This window comes from Alosa sapidissima, chromosome 9 (genome assembly GCF_018492685.1).
Source record: "Alosa sapidissima isolate fAloSap1 chromosome 9, fAloSap1.pri, whole genome shotgun sequence".
NCBI lineage: Eukaryota > Metazoa > Chordata > Actinopteri > Clupeiformes > Clupeidae > Alosa > Alosa sapidissima.
The window spans coordinates 19,076,548-19,097,358 of NC_055965.1; the positions used below are offsets into that span (position 1 = coordinate 19,076,548).

General features: G+C 39.3%; 1 protein-coding gene and 1 long non-coding RNA gene across 2 annotated transcripts in view; one reads left to right on the top strand and one right to left on the bottom strand.

The window, feature by feature from the left end:
- LOC121717986 overlaps positions 1-20,811 on the bottom strand; it is a 91,186-nt gene that overhangs the window by 56,201 nt on the left and 14,174 nt on the right. The window contains exons 15-53 of the mRNA XM_042102712.1: positions 19,370-19,473; positions 18,916-19,034; positions 18,082-18,258; positions 17,886-17,917; positions 17,642-17,733; positions 17,470-17,492; positions 17,332-17,353; positions 16,923-16,950; positions 16,692-16,767; positions 16,068-16,226; positions 15,667-15,875; positions 15,223-15,323; positions 14,280-14,392; positions 13,704-13,880; positions 13,511-13,542; positions 13,089-13,186; positions 12,906-12,931; positions 12,766-12,787; positions 12,647-12,674; positions 12,463-12,538; positions 12,021-12,167; positions 11,679-11,890; positions 11,030-11,130; positions 10,750-10,862; positions 10,221-10,394; positions 10,026-10,057; positions 9,772-9,869; positions 9,650-9,675; positions 9,518-9,539; positions 9,377-9,404; positions 4,317-4,392; positions 3,989-4,147; positions 2,224-2,435; positions 1,881-1,981; positions 1,316-1,428; positions 902-1,078; positions 732-763; positions 244-341; positions 99-124 (exon numbers count right to left, since the gene is read on the bottom strand). Of these exons, the coding sequence (XP_041958646.1) occupies positions 99-124; positions 244-341; positions 732-763; positions 902-1,078; positions 1,316-1,428; positions 1,881-1,981; positions 2,224-2,435; positions 3,989-4,147; positions 4,317-4,392; positions 9,377-9,404; positions 9,518-9,539; positions 9,650-9,675; positions 9,772-9,869; positions 10,026-10,057; positions 10,221-10,394; positions 10,750-10,862; positions 11,030-11,130; positions 11,679-11,890; positions 12,021-12,167; positions 12,463-12,538; positions 12,647-12,674; positions 12,766-12,787; positions 12,906-12,931; positions 13,089-13,186; positions 13,511-13,542; positions 13,704-13,880; positions 14,280-14,392; positions 15,223-15,323; positions 15,667-15,875; positions 16,068-16,226; positions 16,692-16,767; positions 16,923-16,950; positions 17,332-17,353; positions 17,470-17,492; positions 17,642-17,733; positions 17,886-17,917; positions 18,082-18,258; positions 18,916-19,034; positions 19,370-19,473 (3,661 nt within the window). The remainder of the gene's footprint in view (positions 1-98; positions 125-243; positions 342-731; positions 764-901; positions 1,079-1,315; positions 1,429-1,880; positions 1,982-2,223; positions 2,436-3,988; positions 4,148-4,316; positions 4,393-9,376; positions 9,405-9,517; positions 9,540-9,649; positions 9,676-9,771; positions 9,870-10,025; positions 10,058-10,220; positions 10,395-10,749; positions 10,863-11,029; positions 11,131-11,678; positions 11,891-12,020; positions 12,168-12,462; positions 12,539-12,646; positions 12,675-12,765; positions 12,788-12,905; positions 12,932-13,088; positions 13,187-13,510; positions 13,543-13,703; positions 13,881-14,279; positions 14,393-15,222; positions 15,324-15,666; positions 15,876-16,067; positions 16,227-16,691; positions 16,768-16,922; positions 16,951-17,331; positions 17,354-17,469; positions 17,493-17,641; positions 17,734-17,885; positions 17,918-18,081; positions 18,259-18,915; positions 19,035-19,369; positions 19,474-20,811) is intronic.
- Positions 4,940-6,232, top strand: LOC121717988. Its single transcript, XR_006033836.1, has 2 exons — positions 4,940-5,112; positions 6,100-6,232. It is a non-coding gene; the product is annotated as an uncharacterized LOC121717988 (long non-coding RNA).

The window sequence follows — 20,811 nt, forward strand, 5'->3', positions numbered from 1 at the left end:
GTAAACACAATTATTTTTACTGTTAAAATTGACATCAAAATATCTGTATATAAATGTTGTTTAGAGTCAGACTTGCTCTTAAAAGAATAGTATCTCACCTGAGCAGGCAGAGGAACAGCACAATCTGCTCGAGAAAGAAAAGAGTTCATGAGGATGTGAACATGAAACTTTGGAAAATGTCTACCTGTGTGTGTGTGTGTGTGTGTGTGTGTGTGTGTGTGTGTGTGTGTGCGCGCTACTCACCTAGTGGACTGAGCTGGAGCAGCTCTTCCACAGCTCCTCTGATGATGAGCTCCAGAACTGCTGGTACTGATGTCACAGACTCACTCAGCCTTGGGATACTACACAGCATCGCACATCGAAGGATAGGAAGAACAAAAACAAACAAACAAAAATGCTAAATGCATAAACATAGACAAAAAAATAGAAATACCACATCACAGTATGACAAAATAATGGGAGCCAACATGAGGAAAAGACTACTTGCAAATTTTTGATAAAAACAAAAAGTGTGTGAGGAATACCACATCACAGGATGACAAGAGAATTTGGACAATTGCAATTATTTGAGGTATTAAACATAGATACCTAATTGTATGGTAAGACAATGCAGATACCAAATCACATGGAATAAAACTCAAAAGTACAGACTGTTTTTATCAATAAAATCTATCTGTAAGCCTGGTCAGCCTCGGCCTTAAGGTACATCAGGTAATGTTGATTGGACTTACATTGCCTGGTAGAACTCACAAGGTGCTTCATCCTAGGAAAGTTAGAAGTAAGAGAAGTGTGTTAAGCAAGAGTCTTTGAAGGGGACTGGACCGATTATGAGTAACTGTTTGGCAATACCTAATAGTTTCTAATATGAATTCCTAGCTTTTGTAATGAATCTCCTTTTTACCTGTGTGGCAAGGATGATGGTGAGATCAAGAACTTCTGGAAGATTCCTCTCCACAGGTGATTCCAGCAGGTGATCCAGCACTCTGCTGACGACCTCATCTTTCCCTTGGGCATGAGGGAGAGGCAGAACCATCAACTCAGCCATCTGCTTTGGACTGAGAAGATCCAACACCTCCAGCTGCAGAAAGAGAGACAGAGAGAGAGAGAGAGAGAGAGAGAGAAAGAGAGGGGAGGAAAGGAGAGAAAGAGAGAGAGAGAGAAAGAGAGATAGATGGAGAGGGAGGGAGAGAGAGAAAGAAAGAGAGAGGTAGGGAGGGGGAGGGGCAGGGAGAAAGATTTAGCAAAGGACACAAGACACTACAAATGAAGTGATTGACTGATTAGTCATTGATTGGTAAAATAATTTGTCACATACTGGATCAAAGTCCTGGTTGCGATCAAATAGACTTTCGAGAGGAACAAGGACAGAGAATTGTCCGTAGTTATCTGTAAGCCATTCCATGCTGTTGTTGGAGAAGCATCCAGAGTCTGCAAACGTGCAAATGTACCAATTTGATTATACTTACACTCTTAAAACGAATGTAGCAATATATTGTATTGAATTTATTATAATAGTGTATTGTATGTATATTAACCACAGCTTATTATAAAACATTAAGTACTTAAAAAAATTCTGATGCAAAAGTTGTTATGCCACTAGCATCATGACACTTTTGCTTTTAAAATACTCACAGGGATATAAAGCCTAAGTCACTCATAGCGAAGATAGAGAAACTGTTTCATGTGAGACTAAATGTACACTCAGAAACAAAGTCGATCAGATCAGAGAATGAAGAAAAGAAATGTATTCCCACCCCTGTGTGTAGCTCATAGCTGAAAAAATTCCTTGGTTTATAGGTGTGAATATATTGCCAGTGTAGTGTAACAGAACATATATGACAAAGTAGTGATCTTTTTTGGACCCATGTCTTAATTCTGACCTGATGTGTTTCTGGACAGGAAGGGCAGGATGAAGGACCGGAGGACATCCTCGGCCTGCTCCTCTGTCATGTCATCAAAATGATGACTCAGCTCACCCACACTGGAGAAGTAGTCACAAAACATTTAAATAGTCATATAATAACATAATAATTACACATTTGTACATATGTGATATACATATACAACAGCATAGTATTTCATTTCATTTTAAGATATACACAGAAGAAGTCTTAAATACCTACATCATAATGTATTGTACTATATTGTATTTCATGACAGTGTCTGATTTCTTACAGTACAATTTTGAACACAATGTGTATCAATAGTTTACATCATACATACATGTACTGGTAAGTTTCACAGGTGAGGTTCTTGCTGCTGACACATTGCAGAAGGTCTCCAGAGGCGAAGGGTAAAAATGGCCGCAGACTGTCACCAAACAGTGAGGAGATGAAATCGATGTCTTGCCACTGCATGTCACTGAGCGACTCCAGACGGAGCTCCCCAAGAATATCCAGGACATGAGTCACAGATGGACCCATGATCCTCAGAGACTGTCAGGAGCAGGAACAAAAATAAAAGAATGTTTAAAAAGAAATTCCAAATACCAAATTCCAAAAACTGCACAGGCAAAGCAAGGCAGCCATGGTGCCCCCTGACAGTGGATTGGTCTAGGTTCGAAACCCACACCCATTATCTGCTAAAATATCACTGTCACTTTACGTCACAGACATAGTTCGAATTACAGGGGGTACTGGAGGGCATAGACATAATATACATAGACGCCGCATTGGCTGCTGGAAACAAGAAATGCGGCCGCCATCTTGGACCGGTCATACTCCTCATTGCGTTGCAGCAGAAAACACAAGATGACAGCACTGTGCAGCATGTTCCTGCTCAAATCGGCGGACCATACTCGGGGGATTTACTTTTCACAAGTAAGATTTAACATTACCGTACTATTGGTTGTATTTTGTATTTTCGAACAATGTGGCCTGTATCATAGCTACATGTATGACCTTTGCAGCAAAAAAAACCGCGTGAAAATCTGTTCGGTATTCAGTGAGATATGATTAATTAAGTGTGCTGACAGCTCATTGCACCGGCCAAACAGATTACACTGAGTGGAGTGGATGACCGGTCCAAGATGGCGGCTCCAAATCTCGTCAGCGCTAGTAGGGAGCAGCGGTCGATGCGGCGTCTATGTATATTATGTCTATGCTGGAGGGTACTACACCCCCCAATGAAGACCCAGTACCCCCCAAAGAGACAGAAATATCAGTTTTGGGGGGGTCAGATAATTTTTCTAATATTGTGAAAAATATCATTACAGTTACAATACAAGTCAACTCCTGTTTTCACTGTAGGAACATTTTTATGTAAAGCGATTTCAGAAACCCCTATTGTGGACCGTACCATTTTTAACCACCGTGGCGCTAGAAGCAACTGAGCAAGTGTCAACATTGAATGACAAAACGCTAGGTAAATTCCTCCAGTAGGCTAAATTCGGTTTGCTGCTGACGTGCATGGGTAAATGTAAGTTGCTAACTGACGTCTAGCTTGTTGAAAATGTGTTATTTTACAACCTTCATTTATAAACGTGTTTGTTCTTTCATAGCTCATGTCACCTCTTCATACATTGAATTACTGGCTACTTACCTGCTACTTACTTACCCACTGAGGCTAGTAAAGTGTACCTTGGTTAGTTACCAAGGTTAGTCAGCAAGGTAATTCTCTATTTAAATAAACTTTTACATTGTGGTGAGGTAAAATCGATGCCGTGAGCAGGCCGCAGGGAGACGACAAGATGAGGGCAGAGGGCAGAGTTGATCAAAACAGTTCTCTTTTGGATATACAGTATAAAAACGATGAGATATTCTGTAGCCTACTGATTATCAGTTTGTTGCATGCTTAGACCTTGTATGTGTGTTGCACAACACATGTTGCACTTGGCGATCACGGTGGGGATTGATATGGTAATGGACCATTATGGTCAGAAGAAGTGAAGGAGCAGTACCCCCCAATTATGGTGGGGTAATTCGCACTCTGGTCACAGAGATGTAAAAAGTATCTCTCTAACAAACGTGTCACAAAAGATTCTCATTACCATATTGGAGGCCATGTGTGAGAACATGATGAGAGCTTTGTCCAGAACTGCAGAGGTCTTGGTGAGGAGCAGCTTCCAGGTCCCCTTGGAGTAAGTCCTGTTGCTGGACAGCTGGCAGACCAGGAGCTGGGCCAGGTGCTCTGCAGTGAGTCCTGACAGCTGTACGTGAAGAACCAATTACCCAACGCTTAGAGTTCAAGATCTTTTTATGTAAAATTTGTAGGTTAACTTTTAATGTAAACTTTTATTTTCACTAGAAGCGCTGGACAAATTCAAAGAGGACACATACAAAGAGATAAGACATGAATGAGTTAAAAAAGCACCTCACCTCAGAGCATGCATACTCTGACACGCTGTATTGGCAGGGTACTTGTCCCATATCCAAAAGATGCTGCAACTCAGAGCTATGAAACCACAAACATGTTCCAGGTCATGAGGTGTGAAGCAGTGGGCAAAACAAACCAGTTTAAAACAGAGTTTGCAATCCTAATCCACTGCACTTTTTGTAACGTACATAATGTACGTTTTAAACAGAATAGGGTATAATCTGCTTTTGATTTCACTTGTTCATCAGACGTTAGAATATTTGTCAGGTTATTCTGTTAAAACAATCACAAGAAAATCGAATTGCAAACTTTGTGCATTGTACTGCAACGTGAGTTGAGTGTATCATTATAGTGGATGGAATCCACTATCTTTAAATCTCCTGGCTTCTTCTTATTATAACCTTTTCAAAAATGAATGCGGCTCTAACCGCTTAACGTACAGACATGTTGAAATAACAGTTGTGTAGGTCTGGAATTGGACAAGAGTTATCATTTCAGATTTTTTTTAAAGTTTACACTTTTTGAGAAATATGGGATTAAAAATGTTTGAAAACGTATTTTTCTCTATGATATCACAAAGGGGGCTCATTTAGAACGGTCGTAATATAATCAGGTGCGGGTCGACCTGCATACAATCTGGCGCTCCCTAAACTAGTCCTACACATCCTGTAATTAGTCGCTTTTGAACCACCACACTGCTTTCACACTGCTCAATTCTCATCAAGAAAGTTTCTGTTCTTGGTGTCTGCTTCGTCCAACAAACTACGACGAAATGGACGTTTTCCTACCACACCCAATGTAAGTTACAATTCATCTGTGTTTTTTATTCGAATGGAGTGTGATTTTTTTTTTTAACGACTCGGCTAGACAAGTAAGCAAGCAAGCTGGCGTTAGGCCTACCTGTCATCGATAAGCAACAAACTCGTAGGCCTACTGTAGCTGCTACGTTTAGCTAGACCTCGGAAATATATCTAGGTTCGCGGTTGTGTGCAGTGGGGGTGGTAGTGTTAGCAGCTAAGTAATAATAAACTTCAGTCAAATTGTCAGCCGCCTTTCCTAGCGATAGCTGGCCTGACGAGGGAATTGGCCTTCTATGGCAAACAGTCACAACTGTTGGCTGAAACTTTGAACTGTTTTGAACTATCGTAACACCCCCAATTATCACCACTTTTGTTCAGAAATTCTAAAACAACGATGTTTTTAACACTTCAAAATAACATTTGCTAAATTAACCTGACATTTTTCAGTAGCCATAGGTGTGTAGATTTGAACAAAATCTGTTTTTTTTTTTTGTTAACGGGAGCATTTACTGCCTGAAATATCCGATTTTGTTTACCACGCTCGGAGTTATAGTGCTGGCCTGATGGGTCGCCTATTTACACCGTTTCAACGGCACATGAACGGTTAGACCGAGAATTCTCGTCGTGAAATTAAAATTCCACTGGAGCTCCAAGCGGTTGTGACACACGCAGCCTTACAACACTGTCTACAGCTCTTTGAGTCACGGTAAAATGTCATTTTTGGTACATAGCTAATTTAGATACACCTATGGTGTGGGTGGTTGCGTTTCTTTAGGAGTCTGCTGTCTTGGTTTGTATAGAAATTGATATTAAGTGACATATACACGCGTGGAAATACGGGACCGACGGTAATAGGGGGAGTTCCGATACGTTTGTATGAGTGGTAGGTTGTGGCGTAAAATGACTTGATTGTAGGCTTAGCTTCTAGTTTGTTCAGTTGAATCATATCTAACAGCTGTCTGTCCCCCCCTTCTATTTCTGTTAGGTGCCGCTTTACTCTGCTACTGGATGGTGGAGGATCAGTGGAGGTCTAGCCTACTAAATGGATGGCAGGAAAGCACAGCACACATGAATTTCTAAATGAAGAAGAATGAATAAATGCACTTGCTTTTCAAACTGTTCAAACAACTGTTCAATGCCTCACTTAAGGGAAGAGGAGAGATAGACTTCTCTGCATAGTCTGTCTGCCTCTTCACCCCCTCCATGTTTGGTAGCCTATGTCTGTCCACTAGCCACTTGTACCACTGTCTTTATGCCTCACTGTTTGCGTGCTATATTAGTACATATGAAGAGTTCAGATGCAAAACCCTCTAAATCCGTCTGACTACTTTTCTTTTAAATGAGCATTTAAATTCAGTCTCCTATAGGTTTTTGCCTATAAATCGACATTTCAGACCAGGAAGAGAGAGGTATTTAGTGAGTTTAGAAGTTAAATTATTTGATTAGCGTAGACTATGTGTGGAGAGCATCCCCTCACCATCTTTATCTCATTTTTGACAGGTGGCATTTAGAGGCTTTTGCATCTGAACCCTTCATATGCACCCCCCCCATGCCACAGCCGAACTGTGGCCACACTTATACATTTTTTTAAATAGTTAAATAATTAAATAGTTATAGACTTTACTTTACTTTATTTCTGCATTGTTGCACTGTTGACTTACTCATTTGCACTATCACCATGACCACTATCACCATTGCACTACCACCATGACACTCATTCACACAGAGCACCTTACCATACCTTACTATGCACAGAGAATCACAGGCTCAGTCCCTGCCTCAGTCATTGCAAGCGCCTCTGATTTATTAATCACCACATTGTGGATACTGTTTTTATAATTCATTTAGATTAAGTGTTAGTATAATTTGTATTTTTGTAATTTGTATTTTAGTATATTTTTATATATTGTATTAAGTGTTAGTATAATTTGTATTTCAGTATATTTAGCCTATTCTTTATCTTCTACTGTCCTTACTGCTTAGTTGTGTTTTTATATTATATACTTTAATTACTCTTTCTGCTGTTAAAGAATGTGTTTGTGTTGTATGTATGCTGCTGAGACCTTGAATTTCCCCTGGGGATCAATAAAGTATCTATCTATCTATCTAAACAAGTTGTCAATGGTTATTTATGCAAGCTTGTGTAGCCTAAACCAGACATACCTATAGGCCTAGTCAAATTTATCCTGGCTGTAGATAAAGCAGGATATGAATTTTCCAATATCTTGCCAGATTAATAGTGGTTTACTGAGGTTTAATACCAATTAAAATCCTGTTGATATGTAGGCTAGTTAGAATTTCAATGTTGCTTCAATATTAATGAAGGGTGCAAAAGTGATGTAGAAACTATGTTGCAGTGCGACGGTGATTCAATGATTTAACATTGACAAAGTTTATTTAACATAGTGTAGCGCCGAGGCTATTTGCCCTCGTGTTGGGCTTTCCCTTGTGTTCCCCTGTGTCTTCTGTTTTCCCGGCGTGTGTGTGTGTGTGTGTGTGTGTGCGCGCGAGAGTGTCTGTGTCTCCCTCTCCCTTCTGTGTCATAGAATGTGTCAATAAGTTCTGATGTGTTTTGATTGGGGGGAGGTGTCCGGGAGGGAATATTTAGGGGTTCGGATAGGTTAGCGATCGATAAGGGGAGGGAATAGAATAGGGGGTTCTAAGACGTCTAGTAAGTTTAGTCAGAGGAGAAGTAAATTACGTGTGAGTGGGTTGTGTTACGTTGTGTCGTCTGCCGATGAGAGTGAATGACGAGTGATTGAGACCTAATTTATCAAGATCAGTTTGTTGTTTTGTAGTGGACACCTCCTGCTACCCGTACCTTAGCCTGTACATCCTTTATAAAAAATAAATTACCGGAGTTTGGAACGGTATCTCAGCCTCCCCGTCTCCTAACTAGGGGAGACCGGGGCTGGTTGGAACACTTTTCACTCTCGGTTATATTTCTCCGTCTTACAATGCGTTGAAATGGTCAAATTGTAATTAACTGAAAGCTTGGGATCTCAGCTGCAAAATGTATAAATTCAATGTCAACAAATGATCCCTTGTTTTGAGTTATATATGATTAAAGTGGTGTTGTGCACGTGTGCCAACCTGCTACATGCTTCCAAATGTAAAACTATGTTCAGTAATTACAATAAAGATTGATGATGTTTTTATGTGTAAAATACAAAGTTTATAGATTTGTCACAAAATAGCCATATGGAATGTATGTGCCAACTAACCCCAAAATCAGTGTGCCAACCTGCCCCGCCCACATTAGGTCAAACTTTTTTGCACAAATGCTGTTAGCCTGCTAATATCAGTCACCTCAGGGTTTTAAACTTCATTTTAAATTATAGATGAGTCCCCTAGCAATCAATTATAATGAATATTGTTTTTATATCCCTAACTATTACCCTTCTAGGATGTATTTAGTGGGAGGTGCATATTCTAAGTTTTGACACTACAAAATCAAAAAGTTGTTCTCACCTAAAGGGTTAATGACCTGGAGACCAGTTACAAACTTGAGTTTACTCTACTCAATAAGGCCGTCAGTTTAGTGTTGGAATTTTGTTGCAGCTCCCTCTAGTAGCCTGGATATTAACAGTGTTTCAACCTGCCCCTGTTCCAACCAGCCCCGGTCTCCCGTACTCTTCGGCATTACAATAGATTCAGTGACTAATTGTTATCTGGGCGCAGAAGGAGCAGACATCAACACCAACTGAAAGCCCCGTTTTGCAGGTAGCCTATAGCATTGCATACAATTAGGCTTTCTCTGAACTACATTTTCCAAAGGTCAGGTTTCGTGCTTGTGTTACAACTTCAGAACGGCTTGACGTATATGCTTCAAATTTGGTGTGAACATGGACTCAATGATGAAGTCAAATGTCAAGGTCAAGGTCAAACCCACCTTGAGTGTGATATCTCAAGAACGGCTGAAACACAACGTTTTTTGGTACAAGGGTTTGTATGATCTCAAAGATTAAGTGATTCAGTGTTTTTTTTTTTTCAGGAATCTCCCCACCAACATTAAGCCAGCAGCTTTCCATCCACTATTGTAATTCCTCTGGCATTGTATTTCTAGTTACATTCCTAATTCCCATTGGCCTTCCTGACATATGAGCTCGTAATTAAATTGGTAAATAAATTAATATCAAACAAACTCTGATGTTCCTCCGCTGCCCTGGCTCTGTAAATTGGGCAGAACTATACATTGTAGAAATATACAATGTTCTAGTCATTAGGGCAAGAAGAAATACAGAAAAAGTGGTTGTGCAAACCTGTTTGTCCTGTAGCAAATTTCAGTCTCTGCAAAAATCACAGGAAAGTATTATGTACATTCCAACATTCTGGGGTATAAAAAGACATAGATAATATGTACTGCATGTGATTAAATTGGCTTTGCCTGAGAATGAACTTACCATTTACCCTTGTGAAAGGACACTAGAGTGGAAAAGAAAGAGACGCAGTCAGTATATCTGATTATATCTATATATCATTATAGATCGTCAATTCAACATAGCCGGGCACACACAACACATAGCAACACTTACTGAAGGTGGCTGTGGAAGTATGCAACCTGTTCAGACAAAAAACAGACAAGAACGTTATAGGCTACAGTATAAAATACATTATATGTAGATATCAGCAATATATTGCATATAAAGTAATGAACCTTGTGGTAAGTTCCCTCTAAGTTGATCGACGGTTGTGTAGATGATATGCTCTAATTCAGGAGGCACATATGACAGACCCATGAACAGGTTCTCTGATCTGGGGTGGGGAAGTTAGAATTGGTTACTGATTACTGTAACTATTTATACTATTGATAATAGCAAAAAGTGCATCAGCATTAAACTTTTTAAACATGTTTATATCACCAGCATGAATAATTTTATTGACAGTGAATAAGATCTGAACCGCACTTACACTAACTGAAGGGTGAGACACGGTATCTCGTTCTGTGAAGAAATAAGATGTCAAAATAAAATCAGTATTTAAAAACATGTCTGCTGACGTTATTGTGATATAGTGATTTCTTTTTAAAAAGCATTAGTAAGAATTTCCAAATTTGTTAAAGTTGTTTGAAATCTGAAATGAAGTATTGTCTATGTAGCATTTTACCTCTTGTGCAATCCTGACTAGATGTTGCAGGACCTCGGGCATCTGTGTCTGCTGGGGAGGCTGCAGGAGGTGGTTGAAGACGACCCTGATGACCTCCTGTGGGGGAAGGTCTCCGAGAGGCAGGAGGATCAGCTCCGCCTTCTGCTGGGGAGAGAGCAGCTCCAGGACAGCCAGCTGGGAACAAACAGGGGACACAGAGAGAGTTTACAATCCATGTCAATGTTTTGCTCTGAAGAGTTGGTTTGTATTGATTTCCATATGTTTTTGTTGACACCTTAGTTTGGCTAACAACTATGATTACCTTTCATCTATCTTCATGAAATGTAAAAGCAGGAAGCACTGAATAACATCTTGCTTCTTATTAACCAAATCTTAACAATACAGCCAATTGTGGTGGATGTTTCATTACATAAGGGGCGAGATAGACATGTATAGCAGCCCTTGATGAGAGTCAAAGCATGTGGTATTCACATGTACAGATTCACAGTAGAAATAAGGGTTTCCTATTTGAATACAATACATCACTTACCGGATTGAAGTACTTATTGGCATCAAGTAGACTTTTGAGTGGGACAAGGCCAGAGAATTGCCCGTAGTTGTTGAGAAGCCACGCCATGCTATTGTTGGAGATACATCCTGGATCTAGGAGAGACAACACAAGTATAGAATCAGTTACATATTACATACATATACATGATGCAGACAGTATTCATGCAGACAATACAATCTATATGTATGCACATACAAATATAGACCATTGCATTAAGAGATCACAAACATATTTCAGGAACCCATGTCTTAATTCTGACCTGATGTGTTTCTGGACAGGAAGGGCAAAATGAAGAACTTGAGAACGTTCTTGGCCTGCTCCTCTGTCATGTGATCAAACTGATAACTCAGCTCACCCACACTGGAGAAGAAACAGTTACAGTTAATTAAACAATTAAAAGTTACAAAACAGTGAATTAATTATAAAATAGCATAATAATGACATATGTCATATCATATGTAATAGTACTGCATGCCATCATACTATACTGAGTCATACTCCATCATTTCTTATCCTAAATAAGCTATGAGTAAAGGTGGGGGTGCCGAACCACAGTTGTGGGTATATCTTAAGTGCCATATTGCAAATGTACAACAGTTACACACACAACTAATCAAGTAAAAATACACCATATTGTGTTTTCTATCGTTCATTTTGTTAGTTCATCCTCCGCCCCCCAAAAATAGTTCCAAACAATAATTTTGGCATCTACTGTTACCAAGCAACGTACTGTAACTGTCACTCTGCAGCTGAGTTGAGCAAGAGAGACACAATAATAATGTGTTTTCACGCTTGTCCTCACGTTATTTGGTAATCTGAACACTCAACCTACTCAATTTTCTCACTTAATAACTGTCTGCCACAAAATGTGACAATGTGAAATTACTGTTTCTCGCTTTGGAACATACATGTACTGGTAGGTTTCACAGGTGAGGTTCTTCCTGCTGACACAGTGCAGAAGTTCTCCGGAGGCGAAGGGCAAGAACAGCCGCAGACGTTCACCAAACAGTGAGGAGATGAAGTCGATGTCTTCCCACTGCATGTCACTGAGCGACTCCAGACGGAGCTCTCCAAGAATATCCAGGACATCAGTCACAGATTGACCCATGATCCTCAGAGGCTGTCAGGAGCAGGAACAAAAACAAAAAGTATGTTGAGAAAATGAAAGAATAGAAGAACAGAAGAACCCTAATACTTTGGAAAATGACAAAAGTAACTCAAATTTGTCACAAAAGACCCCCATGTATTACCATGTTGGAGAACATGATGAGAGCATCATCCAGAACTGCAGAGGACTTGGTGAGGAGCAGCTTCCAGGTCTCCCTGGAGTAAGTCATGTTACTGGACAGCTTGCAAATCAGAACCTGGGCCAGGTGCTGTGCAGTGAATCCTGTTAGCTGTAGGTGCAGACACATAAGCAACACAGAGTTTAAAATCGTTACACTTTTGGAGTATTTTTATTCTCCTCATGTAATATTTATTATGTACTGTACTTGTGTCTTGCATGTTGAGTTTTGTCTTCATTGAGTATTATCTCTTGCATGTGTTATAGTATTCTTTGCAAATCATTTGGCGAAGCGTTTTTTTACTTGATTATTTTAATTCATGTCCATGGTGCATCATTCTATGAATGTGACCAAAGAGATGCTTGTTTACATCAAAGTTACCCAGGACACCTTTATCCCGTCTCACCTCTGAACAGGCATACTGCTCCAGACTGACATTACAGGGGACCAGGCCAGCTGCCAGTTGAGACTGCAGGACAGTGCTGTTGACACGATAAAATATGATCAGCTGGTTTCCACTCCTTTATAAGTTTCTATTCCGTCTGTTCAACTTTTCTTATTATTTTACATATGACATAAATTGAACTTACCTGTTAACACCTTCACAAATTCTGGTTTCTATACAAAAAAAGAAGTATCCAAATCAGTTTAATGTAACAGCCTTTTCTCAAAATGTTAGTGGACAAAACGTGGCAATACTGAAACTTACCATTAACTGGTGTTGTAGGACACTAAACATGAAGCGAAACAAAAGTCAAATGTAAATGTTTTCACCGTTAAAATTGATATCAAAATATCCGTATATAAATGTTTACAGTCAGACTTGCTCTTAAAAGAATAGTATCTCACCTGAGCAGGCAGAGGAACAGCACAATCTGCTCGAGAAAGGAAAGAGTTGATGAAGATGTGAACATGAAACTTTTAAAAATCTCTCTCTCTCTCTCTCTCTCTCTGTGTGTGTGTGTGTGTGTGTGTGTGTGTGTGTGTGTGTGTGTGTGTGTGAGTGAGTGTGTGTGTGTGTGTGCTACTCACCTAGTGGACTGAGCTGGAGCAGCTCTTCCACAGCTCCTCTGATGATGGGCTCCAGAACTCCTGGTACTGATGTTACAGACTCACTCAGCCTTGGGATTCTACACAGCATCGCACATCGAAGGATAGGAAGAACAAAAACAAACAAACAAACAAACAAACAAAAATGATAAATTCATAAACATAGACAAATTTTTTTTTAGGAAGAACAAAAACAAATGGAAAAATAAACAAAAATAAAAATATGAGGAATACCACATCACAGGATGACAAGATAACTGGGAAAATTGCAATTATTTGAGGTAGAATGCACCAGATTAGGGTTTTTTTTTTTTTTTTGCTCACCAACGAATGTTCAAACTCCTTATCATGTACCCCAAAATTCCCCTTTAAGGTAAATCAAGTGAAATGTTGATTGGACTTACATTGCCTGGTAGAACTCACAAGGTGCTTCATCCTAGGAAAGTTAAAGAGAAGTGTGTTAAGTGAGAGTCTTTGAAGGGGACTGGACCGAGTATGAGTAACTGTTTGGCAATACCTAATAGTTTCTAAAGTAGATTAAAAAAAAAAAGTATACCTATATGAATTCCTAGCTTTGGTAATGAAACTCCCTTTTACCTGTGTGGCAAGGATGATGGTGAGACCAAGAACTTCCTGAAGATTCCTCTCCACAGGTGACTCTAGGAGGTGATCCAGCACTCTGCTGATGACCTCATCTTTCCCTTGGGCATGAGGGAGAGGCAGAACCATCAACTCAGCCATCTGCATTGGACTGAGAAGATCCAACACCTCCAGCTGCAGAGAGAGAGAGAGAGAGAGAGAGAGAGAAAGAGAGGGGAGGAAAGGAGAGAAAGAGAGAGAGAGAGAAAGAGAGATAGATGGAGAGGGGAGGAAAGGAGAGAAAGAGAGAGAGAGAGAGAGAGAGGAGTATGTTGGGATGAAAAGTAAAATAATAACATAGAGAATGAAAAAGACAGAAAGCGGGGGAGAGAGCAGGATGGAAAGAGAATGACAGAGAAGTACAGAGTGATATGCAAGAGAGTCATCAGTATGTCCTATGTACAATCAGGATATCATTCTCAAATGATTGCATACACACTACTAAATGGATTATCATGTCCATTATTGATTCTAATCTACTATGTAGAGACACTGGTATAAGATAGTGATTATTGAATAGAGAGATGTACATACTGGATCAAAGGCCATGTTGAGCTCAAATAGATCTTCTAGCTCCACAAGGACAGAGAAAGGCCCAAAGTTGTTTTGCAGCCAATAATAGCTGCCATTAAGGGCACAAGCATGTCCTGAGAGAGAGAGAGAGAGGGAGAGAGAGAGAGAAAGAGAGATAGGAGAAGCATTAAAGAACCCATGAAATAACAAAATAAAGCAAATAACACACAAAATATCAAATACTGTATATTCTACAAATACACTAACTGAGATGTACAACACAAGTCCCTTGGATTTGGAAGTGACTGACATTCATCAACTGTCACCTATAGATGCACTGAAAAGGGATAATTAACAAAGGGATTCTAACAACAGACTTGCGTGCAACCAGCAACGGACATCTACATATGGACGTGTGTGTACTTTTATCCCTCAGATTGTCTTCATGAGTATATTGAGTTTAGATTAGATGTTTCAAAGGCCAATAAGGTTGTAATTGATCCCACCTATGCTGAATACACTTCTCCTGAATTCTTCATTGATAAAAGTGTGGATTATGTTTCTGTTCATGCAGTAGAGGCCAGTCATATACAGTATACCACATACAGAACACCCCACTTCAAAAACCGCCTGAAGACCCAACTCTTCTGAGAGAACCTCAGCTGGACATGCTTTATCTAGCACTTAACCTGCTTTGGATTAAAGTCATCTTAACGACTAACTGTAAATGTAAATGTTACCTGACTTAGCATTTTGTCTATCCTTTAAATTAGAGCTCTATGTTTCTCTTAAAGCTCTTTCTTTGCTTCTCTTAGAGCTCTATGTTTCTGTTAGAGACCATCATATGACATACAGTTAGGTAAAGTGTTGCTAAGAATGCTATTATGAGAATGGCAATCTGTGGGAATGCTAATCTGTGGGAATGCTAAACGCTATAACACCTAAATGGTGGTGAGTGGGCTACCTGAGGAGTTGCTGTTTAGGTAGGGCAGGATGAAAGACTCCAGCACCATCCTCCTACTAGGCTCCTCCATGTAGTGGAACTGCTGCACAAACGCTCTCAGTCTGAAAGGTCAAGGCAATGTAGGATTACTCACACAGTTAGCGTACAGAGAAGCAATTTGGGATAAATGTTTTTCCTGTTAAAGATCACATTGGTGCAACCCATCACATGCTAAAACAGGGGAAATGTGTGGAGATGGAGAATAGCAAAGATCTGTCAATATATCATGTGTTTCCATAACACATCGTACATTACATTACATTGATTAATTTAGCAGAAAGGCCTACTTTTATCCAATGTTGTAAAGTATAACATAAATATTGTCATGTTATATAAAGCATTGTAATGTATTGCAACACATCACTTTGTTTTACATTGTATCGTACCCATGAATGTTAAACTTACATGATCTGGAAGGTTTCACAGGTGAGGTTCTTGGTGGTGAGGCAGTGGAGAAAACCTCCAGAGGTGGCAGCCAAGAATGGGTGGGTGCCGTTCAACAGCGACGCCACGAAGGAAGCGTCTTGCCACTGCTCTGGGGTGAACTGGTCCAGTCGCATGTCACGCAGCACGTCCAGGAAATTGGACACAGACTGACCAATCAGAGGATGCGACTGGTGGTGGACATGGGAAAAGAGCCAATAGGGCAATACCTCAATACGAGAAAATGTGTCTGTTTAAAGTGTGTCTTTGTATAAGTCAGTTTTGACCACACTTTGCTATCATCCCCGAGCATAGCCTAGTTTGAAATGTATCCATCTATAACCACATTCAGTTTTTACAACAGAAACAAACATTAGGCTCACCATGTTGGAGGCCATGCTGGAGAACATGGCGAGCGCTTCATCCAGAACTGCAGATGTCTTGGTGAGGAGCAGCTTCCAGGTCTCCTTGGAGTCTGTCATGTTGCTGGCCAGCTTGCACATCAGGAGGTGGGTCAGGTTATGTGCAGAGAATCCTTTCAGCTGAAAAAGGAGAGATATCAAATTATTAGCAATGTTTGATGAAATCATCACCACACCAGTTACTCATCCAGTGACAATAAACATTTTTTGATCAAAGAAATTAATAAAAAGAATAAACATTATTTTTGATCAAAGAAATTAATAAAAAGAATAAACATTATTTTTGATTAAGAATGAATCCAAATGTGCAGAGTAAGACAGATTTAGGAGGCGAATCACTGCAAATATATGTAAGGCCGCATTAAACAAGAGATTAAACAGGATAGCATAGGCCTACTACTTGCTATTACACAGAATTTAAACCTTAACTAAAGTGAATACAGATAGTATAGCTGTGTAGACAGTGCAGCAGACTAATAATATACAGACATTATTCAGATACACTCTATTCAGATAAAGAACATATACTGTAGAGATAGTACACACATAGCATAGCGTGAAGAAAAACTCCTCAGTGGGCCTTACCTCTGAGCAGGCGTACTCCATTAGAGTGTATTCACAGGATACATGCCCAGCCTCCAGGTGGTGCTGCAGCTCAGAGCTACATGTCATTCAGAGGAAAAAGACAACAAATGAAATTCAAATAGAGATTTGGGGCCATGTCAATAAACATTAGCTAACACACAATTTAATTTTGTCTTTAGTCAGTTGAATATTTTAGAGTATTATATTAATGAGTTTTATAGAATACAATACCTGTTAATTCCAGCACACATTCTGCTCTCTGTTGGAGATACACAGAAACGTCAAGAAATAGCAGATGCAGACATCATGTTATCAATGCTGTATTCAGTACATGTAGGCCTATCAGTTGGCTGACAATGACAAGCACACCCTTTACTCTTAAGACAGGCCACTGTTAAATATCTATAAGTAAAACTACATTTCAGTGTAATTAATTATATACTTAATCCACTCAACTATGTCTGGCCTACAAAAGTGAGAATGCAACATAGTTTGAATTTGTTCCATGGATATAGACATGTTTGATTGTTTTCTTTCCTCTAGTAAACTAAATAAACTGGATAAATGTGTCTGCCAAACGAATAAATGTAAGTCAACCAATGCTAGAGTATTTGTCAAAGTGCAGATCTCAACAACTTACCATTAAAGTGTATCACAGGACACTATTAGAAAACAAAGAATGCAAAAATATACATAATAAAAACATAGCTTACAAACTACATGAAAAAAAAATATTCATTTTCAAGAGATATAAATCAAGGTATAAAGATACACTTACGTCGAACACAGGCAATGAACAGTCTGAGAGAAAAAGAAATCAATAACAGTATATCAATGTAAATAATATTTTGTGTTTGTGTGTGTGTGTGTGTGTGTGTGTGTCTGTGTGTGTGTGTGTGTGTGTGTGTGTGTGTGTGTGTGTGTGTGTCTGTGTCTGTGTGTCCGCTCACCTGCAGGTTGTCTCATGTTGTGAATTGCTGCCCAGATCTGTGGTTCCATCATGCGTGGCACAGACCACAACACATCATACAGCTTTTCCACGCTACAACAACAAATCAAAGCAATACTTAAGTATATTTAAAATGAGTTTTTAAACATACAGAAAATGGACTGGATTTTTTTTTAATTAAAATTCTTGATTGGGAACAGAAAAAAGATGAGACTGAGAAGAAGAACCTTTACAAAGTCACTTACATGCTCTGGTAGGTCTCACAGTCCATTCCCATCTATAAATGAATCAATCAATACACGCATGAATAGACAAGTAAACACAGACTAGCAAAACAATGACTAAGCTAAGCTGTACATGCAAGCAACATGCAAACATCATCTACATATATGCAAAAACCACTATATCGTCCAGGTAAGAAATCGAATGAGTGTTCATTACATCATGGCTGAATTGCACAAGGTGCTCCAGGACTTCAGGCATGTTCCTTCCAATGGGGTCTCCCAAGAGGTGGTCGAAGACGAGGTCGACCACCTGTCGTTTCGGCGGCAGCCTTGGGAGGGGAACGACCATGAGCTCTGCCATCTGTCTGGGGGAGAGCAAGGGCAGGACTTCAATCTGTAAGGGAAATAAATAAATGCAAACACTCATGAACACATTCATATAGTCAAGTCGAGTCAATATAGTCAAGTTGACCCAAAGTGCTTTACAATTGAGATGGTTAGGAGTTGACAATAAGGAAATACATTCGAGGAGCAAGGAGATATTGGCAATACATAGTCCTACTTGGCAGGGGGAGATACAGAAACTCACACCCACATATATGCATGCATTCCTTTCTTAATATCCCTCTTTGTGCTTCCTTGTATGTACATTATAATTCAGTATAATTCATTATGTATACACACAAACACAGTGTATACATTCAGTACAAACAGTACAGCCGGCTGCTTATACATTGATTTTGCAAAATGTCTTCAGCTATGAGATTAATGCACAAGGGCAGTTAATATGGTATTAATATGGTTTTGTTCTTTTAACTTGCATAAAACACTGCCCTGCGGCTTATACACAATGTGGCTAATACACAGGAAATTACTGTATGTAAAAGTGTTATTGATAAATTACTGAAGATCACCTTAATCAAATCCAACCCTTAGCTTTTACCTTGATCATATTGTTATTAACAGAGTGTGAACCAAAGATTCTAGAACAGAGCGCTCTGTTCTAGAATCTTTGGTATTAACCGATAGTGTGTTGACAATCTGATCTTACTGCAGAGAACTCGGGGTTGAGCTGGTACATGTCCATAAGTGTAGCCAGGGAAGCGAAGCCACCCAAGTTTTTCATCATCCAGTCAGTGCTGTTCTCAACCGATCTCACGCAGCCAGGGTCTACAGCCAGGGAGGGGGGTAAATACATTAACATAAATTCTATAAATCTATTAAAGTGCACACATTAATTCATAACCATAACATTCATTTGGCGTAGGGCTACATGTTATTGAAACATACAGGTTGCCTAAATGTAAAAATGAAGAGAATAGGTTAAATTAATGAATGTATTTAGATACATTTTAGTAAATAGAAAGCCTACCATCCTACTCATCATTTCCATTTATATAGGCAGTATATCATGTTTGTACATTGCTAATATCAGTAATATTGACTGCATTAGTTATGCATGTGTGTTTGTGGCCATTGGACACTGATATGGTGCTGTGGCCCACCTGTATGGTTGGGGTTGAAGAGGAAAGGAATGATGAAGTGCTGAAGGACCATCTCAGGTCCCCTCTCATGCATGTCAGACATGTGATCACCCAGAGCCTTCACACTGAGACACAAGACAAGGCGATAAGATTACATGCCTCTGACTGTCTCTAATGCTGATGACATATAGAACCATACATACATTACATGGCTGTAGTGTAAGATAATACATGCGTATAACATATAGATCCATACATACAGACATTACATGTCTGTAGTGTAAGATAATACATGCTTATAACATATAGATCCATACATACAGACATTACATGTCTCTGAGTAGCAGAGTAACAGACTACACTTCTGCTATAACAGTGCGACAGTATTATGGATTATCATGCATCAAAAACATTGTTCTCTATTAAAACTTGTGTTGGGATTATCTCACTGTGAGACTAGAGTTACAGTGTAAATGCATGTGAACGAGCGACTGTCATGTAGCCTTTAAATACCGTATGTCGGTCTATTGTGTCATATTTGCTAAAAATAGCAGAACAAACCGAGCGACACAAAGAAAATAGAAATGAAGCATATGACAAAACTCCTGCTCAAAACAATGCACCACATCGCGTTGCACAGTACTGTGTAACGTTGCGTTCAGTTAGGACAAATTAAAACAATGCAAGTAAACTAATTTTGTCAGTAATGGTCGCTGTCATCACATGCAGTTAGGACACGGTGTAATTATATGTGTTATGAAACATCAACAAACCCTTACTTATGGAAGCTTAAAAAAAGATATTGACGTAAACTGTACTTTTTGTGGGAATCATATTTATTCACATTTATTTTGGTTATGCCCTTATACTAAACTACATTGGAATAAACTGTCATGGTACATAGCTGATTTTACTTACCCTGAGTTCACCTTGTATTGGGAAAATGTATTATAAATCTATTTCTGGGTAGTTCCAGCGTTATGGATGTGACAATTGCACTCAAATTGGTAAACAAAATGCCTTAAGAGTGGGGGCAAAATTAGTATCAGTGAATTAATTTGCATAACTTTTAATGTAACCTCTGTCCTCTGAATACTGAGGATATATAGATAGATACTTTAGTCATCCCGAGGGAAATTTTAATAATTTAAACAGTTTAGTTAGCTGGCTAGCTAGCTAGCAGCTGGCTGAGTTTGTGTAATTTCCTGAAGTGGAAAGAGATTTTGTTCAGGCCTTAATAGATATCCTTTGTTTGAAAATAAATCGTTTCTATTCTTTCCTCTTAATTCCATGTGTTGCAACTCTCGGTGGTAACTTTGTTAACTTATCCAGCAAACTATTAAAAATTCACGACTGTAACAAAACACTGCAACTCTCGCTTTCCCTCGAACTAGTCCATCTTCCTGTTTCCGCACACATAAACACATACAGACAGGCAAGCACACACACGCACACACACATGC